Source organism: Fonsecaea pedrosoi, assembly GCF_000835455.1.
Source record: "Fonsecaea pedrosoi CBS 271.37 unplaced genomic scaffold supercont1.6, whole genome shotgun sequence".
Classification (NCBI taxonomy): Eukaryota; Fungi; Ascomycota; class Eurotiomycetes; order Chaetothyriales; family Herpotrichiellaceae; genus Fonsecaea; species Fonsecaea pedrosoi.
Window position 1 is genome coordinate 1427257 of NW_013550610.1, and position 5215 is coordinate 1432471.

At 54.4% G+C, this 5215-nt stretch overlaps 1 protein-coding gene across 1 annotated transcript; it reads left to right on the top strand.

Annotated features, from left to right (window-relative positions):
- Window positions 1-1044, top strand: Z517_09377 (uncharacterized protein; the record flags this gene model as incomplete). Its single annotated transcript, XM_013425287.1, has 2 exons — window positions 1-211; window positions 827-1044. The coding sequence occupies 2 exons, from the start codon at window positions 1-3 to the stop codon at window positions 1042-1044; spliced, it is 429 nt and encodes a 142-aa protein (XP_013280741.1).
- Between the last annotated feature and the right edge of the window lie 4171 nt (window positions 1045-5215).

The window sequence follows — 5215 nt, forward strand, 5'->3', positions numbered from 1 at the left end:
ATGTTCTGGGACTTTCACGTCGTTCCCCCCGAGTCCATCCATGCCTTGATGTTTCTCTTCAGTGACCGCGGCACTCCTGCGTCTTTGCGCTCCGTCAAAGGTTACAGTGGTCACACCTACAAGTTTACGAAGAAGGACGGCTCCTACCACTATGTCACCACCTCCCGGAAGCCAAGTGCTTCCCCAGTCTTCGCCCATGGTCTCTGCTCCAGTATGCCTGCATACGAGGCGCAGTTAGACGTATTCAGGCACATCGAGGCATCCAAAACGCTTCATATCCACTTCTATGGGTTGGGATCTCTTCTCTTCGGTTGCCACGGGGACCACGAACCGTCTTTCAGGGTGCATCTGTCCCTCAGCCTTCCCATCAACCACAGGCCAGGGAACAACGTGAAGGGGTGGGAAAGGACCTCAAGAAGAAGACAAACAGACTCTCCAGTCATGGAACCCATGGAAATGACCAGGGGTTTCATTCGAAATCGCCACATCTGTGATGGTTAGGAAAAGACCCTGGAACTCTCTGCCGAGGACGACACGTGGTACACAGCTGTTTGATATCGATATTCTTACCCACGCCCACCAACGACGCCCGGACGCGAAGTTTCCGACTGATCGATTCCATCCCGATCCTCCTGTCCTTGGTGCCTCCTGTCCTTGGTGAGGAACTGGTATTGATGGTTTCGAATAAGAAGCAGTTCTCATTAGCCTGCAAGAGGGATGGGGACTTCGAGACGTTCGCGGACAAGAGCATGTCATTCCTCTTGTGCTTGGGAGCGAGCTGACCTGACGATTTCGAACAAGACACTGTTCTAATCTACCTGGAAAGACGACAGGGACTTGGACAAGTTCGAGGCCAGGCCCGTTACACCGCCACGGCCACAGGACTCAACGCAGGCGAGGCGCAGACGCGACGAGGAGCGAACGAGACCGAGCGCTACTACTCAGCGTCAGGGCCAGTCGATTCAACGTCAGCGTCAGTCGACTGCGGCGGATGAACCGCTGAACGTCGCTGCCGGCGAGATCTACGTCTACGTCAATGAGTGAACTACCAAGTGGCAGTGCCAGAAGGATCGATGTCCGAGTCACGGCAGAACCTCCTGTCTACCGATAGACGAGGGCCACGTTTCCGCCTCAATACCCAATCGATTCGCGTGTGGTTCGAATCGAATCACTCCGCAAAGGCCTCCGCAGCGATCGAAGAGATACCAGGGTCGTTACTCCTGAGACTCATGAAGACAAAAGCCCTCCGCAACGATCGAAGAGATACCAGAATCGTTACTGATGAGACTCATCAGGACAAAGAATAACTACATGAACAAAAAAGGCCGGCAAGACGGGGTCAAATTGCGCGCAAACCGCAACCCGGTGGTGGTAGCGGCGCCCCCCGTTTGAGGAAGAAAGGAATTCGCCGGCTCTCGACTTTGGAGGTCAAATTTGCAGGACCAGGATCGCCGGCCTTTGAAAGCCACTTCTCAACCACTTCAACCCGGCACTGAATCATGGCCCATGCAGTCTCCTCGGCTTTTTGGCGAGAGATCAAGCCCATTCTACGGGGCAGAGGGCTGGGAGGTGCTCGTAACATTCGAACAGTCACAGATCCCAGGCTGGGAACGCATGATCGACAGAGGTAACTTGAGTTACCGACCATCCAGTGTCATCCTCGCCACTAGAAAGAACGCGTGAAAATCGCCCAGAAGGGAGGGGGGTGGGGGGGGGGGTGAGGCGTGCGCAGATAGAAGAGAACCCGCATACAATCCACCAATTCGAGGGCCATTTGTCCAGTTCAAGGCCAGATGGTGAGACCTGCGAGGAGTCCTGCTCGTTGTACCAGTCGTTACAGTTCCCCGACACGCCGCCACGCGCGTAGCTCGCCGCGATGAACAGGTTCGAGCACGTGTACCTCATGCCGCCGTAGGCGTTGGAGACGCCTCGCCCTCGCTACCTTTCATCGATACCTCGCCATCGCTACCTCGCAAAGAGAGGTCTTGGGATCAATTTGCGACACTGTTCGAGGTTGTCGACGATGGATTGAAAGGGTGTACTTGAAGTCTACGCTCCGGGGGGGTCAAGAAATCCCAATCTACTTGCTGTTCCTTTGCTGGTTTAAACCCTTTTGCTTCTCTGCTCGAGGATTTGACGCCGCAGATGGCGCGCACCAAAATCCCTGGTCGACCGACTGTCAGTTCGTACTTACCACACTATGAGCACGACCTCGTCTACCACTACTTCGCGTACGATTGATCTCATACTCACCCTGATCGAAGGGCTACAAGAACAAGCTCAGCACCTTCAGGTAATGGTTCAGGAGTGTCCATGACAGCCTAGCCTTGTCTCTGCTTTACAAAGGGCTGTTTTGTCTGCGTCTTATGACAAGAATCGGCGAGGGCCTTGAGACCGGAGCGGCGGACGGCAGCGTCAGTAGCCCCATGGCTACGACAATTGGCCCCCGAGTTCCATCCAAGGACTCGTGCACCGAAATTTTCCAATGGGCGTCATCTACCAATTGTCTTCATCTATCAATGGGATGTGTGGATGGATGATGTCCATTCAACCATCGCGATTTCATTCAGATTCAGAATGTCCTCCTCGCCGAGCGGTCCTTCAAGGAGGATGCGGCGCCGTCCAAAGACCCTCTGATTGTCTGACAGCGACCACACTCGATCGGTGCCTTCGTGACTAAATGAGAGAAGAGAATCACCGACTTCCTCGTTTATTTGAACCCACCACCTCATTTCACATGGCTCATTACCAAAATGAAGATGCAGCAAACCTCTTGGGACAATCCAAGCCTGTTATGCATGCTTGCGGCCACGACTCGCATACGGCAGCTCTTCTTGCCGCCTCAGAACTTCTTCACAAGGGCCTCACCGCAACCTCTCCTCTCCTCTACTCTCATCGAATCGAAGCAAACCATTCTCCGCAGCGACACCGACTACGCAAGGCAGGTCAGGTCTACTCAAGAAGTGTCGAGATGAGTCTCGGCCAGGCGAGAGCGTGACAACCGCGTTTAACCGTCTGCTACGGTGGCGCACGCGTTTCCTCCTCACGCCTATAAATACCGCCGCCCACACGGCCACTGACTGATTCTTACAGACACATACTTCGGTATCGCTTCGCAATAAGTGGCGAGGATCGCAGCCCCCCGCGGCGGCGGACGGCCCCGAGCGTGGCCTTGGATTCTCACAGTCTCATCCACGAGAACTCCAGCTGCAGTGATTCAGGAATGCCTTTTGAGAGAACTCCAACTGCAATGAATGATTCGCGAAGCCTCTCGAGAGAACTCCAGCTGCAACGATTCTAAAAGCCTCTTGAGAGATGATGCCCTCGGTGCCCTCGATGGCCTTGACAGCTACAGTGATCATGAAGTCCTTGACCTTGGGCATTCCTCACCAAAAAGCTGGGGAGCTTCCAGGAAAAGACAGCACCTCAGGACCTGGTCCTTTGAAGGAACCAGGGCCTTGGTGTGGCGCCTCGAAATGATGGACGCGCCGTGCAGGCATCCAGAAAACGTGATTTATAATAACGACGTTTGATACATCTGACTCACCAGGCAGGGCATGTCGAGCGAGGCCACGAAAGGACCACGACTGTGGGAGCCTGAGCTCCTACCTCCGTCGAGTGAATCGTCCTCTGAGACTTCACTGGACGGCGTCGAGCTCTCCGAATCCGTTAAGATCTGGTACTCGGTCACGGTGCTTTCGAAGTCGGGCAGCTCTGCGTCTTTTATCCTTCACCACAGGGCTTCTCTTTCACACCTCCGAGGTTGATTCGGGACTGTCTCCTTCGCCCGTTTGACCTGTTTATCAACTTCTTTGGCCCGGAATCGCTGTCGGCGATTGTTCAAACGACCAATGATCGTGCAGTGCGTGAATTGGCTCGCGACCCATCAATCCTGCCTGTGGAACGGACATGGCACTAATTGGCGATCGGTGATATTCGTTCGATGGCTAAGAATACTTGTCGATATGGGACATTACATGGAAAAAGCGTCGGATCGACTGATTGGCGCGAAACCTGGCGCACGAGGCCACGGATCAGGCACTGGCGAATCCACCATCTGACGGTGGGAGAAACCGGGGCGAAGGGGTTGCTTCAACAAGCACGAGAGACGTAACTGGCCAATCGTCACCAGCTTCATCACCCACTACATCTTGACGTGGCAGATCTTTCTGAAATACTACGCCGTCCAGACCAAGGGGATCATGATCCTGCTTCGGCTTCCGCGAACTGGGACTCGATAAGGAGTTCGGAATGGCCAGTCTTACAGTACCATTCCACATTCTTCAGAACCGTCTCGGGCTCAGCAATCAACAAGATATAACTCGGCAGAGGCGGCGGAGAAGATGTTCGTGGAACCGCCCCGTTGGCCCGAGTATTTCCCTACCCCTATTGGGAAGGTTTGCCGTATATTTTCCGCTATATAGAGGTCCTTGCCTGATCAATCATTCATTCCACTTACACCAGAACAGATTGGTATCATCAGGGGGTGGTCCAAGAACCGCCTGCACGATAACGGCGAGCGCCGCCTGGTGGAGGATCTGGAACTGCCACCAAAGCACTCCAGCTGCAGCGATCTAGGAAGCCTCTCGGGAGGACTCCAGCTGCAATGAATGATTCGGGAAGCCTCTCGCGAGAGCTCCAGCTCCAAGGGCGCGAATTCCAGGAGAGGGCACGCTCAAGAACAACAACAGTCCCCAGAAAAAGGGCGGCAGCTAATAAGAATGCCGCGAATGCTGCAAAGTCTATCAATGCCCGCAGATTGTCGCCATGTGCCGGGAAACAATGGAACACCCGGACGGCGGCTTCTGGAACTAGATTTACTCGGAAGCCAGCTACTGGCCGTGGGACTGGATGTACTTCACACGGCTGGTCAACGACACTGGCAACAATCGTCTGATGATCAAGCAGCCTGGCACGAGGCCACGGATCAGGCATTGGCCAGGGGCCTGACATGGGAAATCCACAGATTCCTCGCAATCAAACACCAACGAGATCTCTACTTGGGCGTCCGATATCAGCCAGATTACAGCCTCTTGCGTCGATTGTCCGTGTCAACTGCCAGCAACCTACTGTGCCAGCGACCTGGTTATTCGATCGACAAAGGCATGATTGCGCGTTTCAAGCCCGGTTCCTCCGCCCATTCGACCAAACCAACAAAGCAAACCGATCTCTCAGGCCTTCAAGTTCTATGCAATCAGTTCCGGAGGCTTCATCT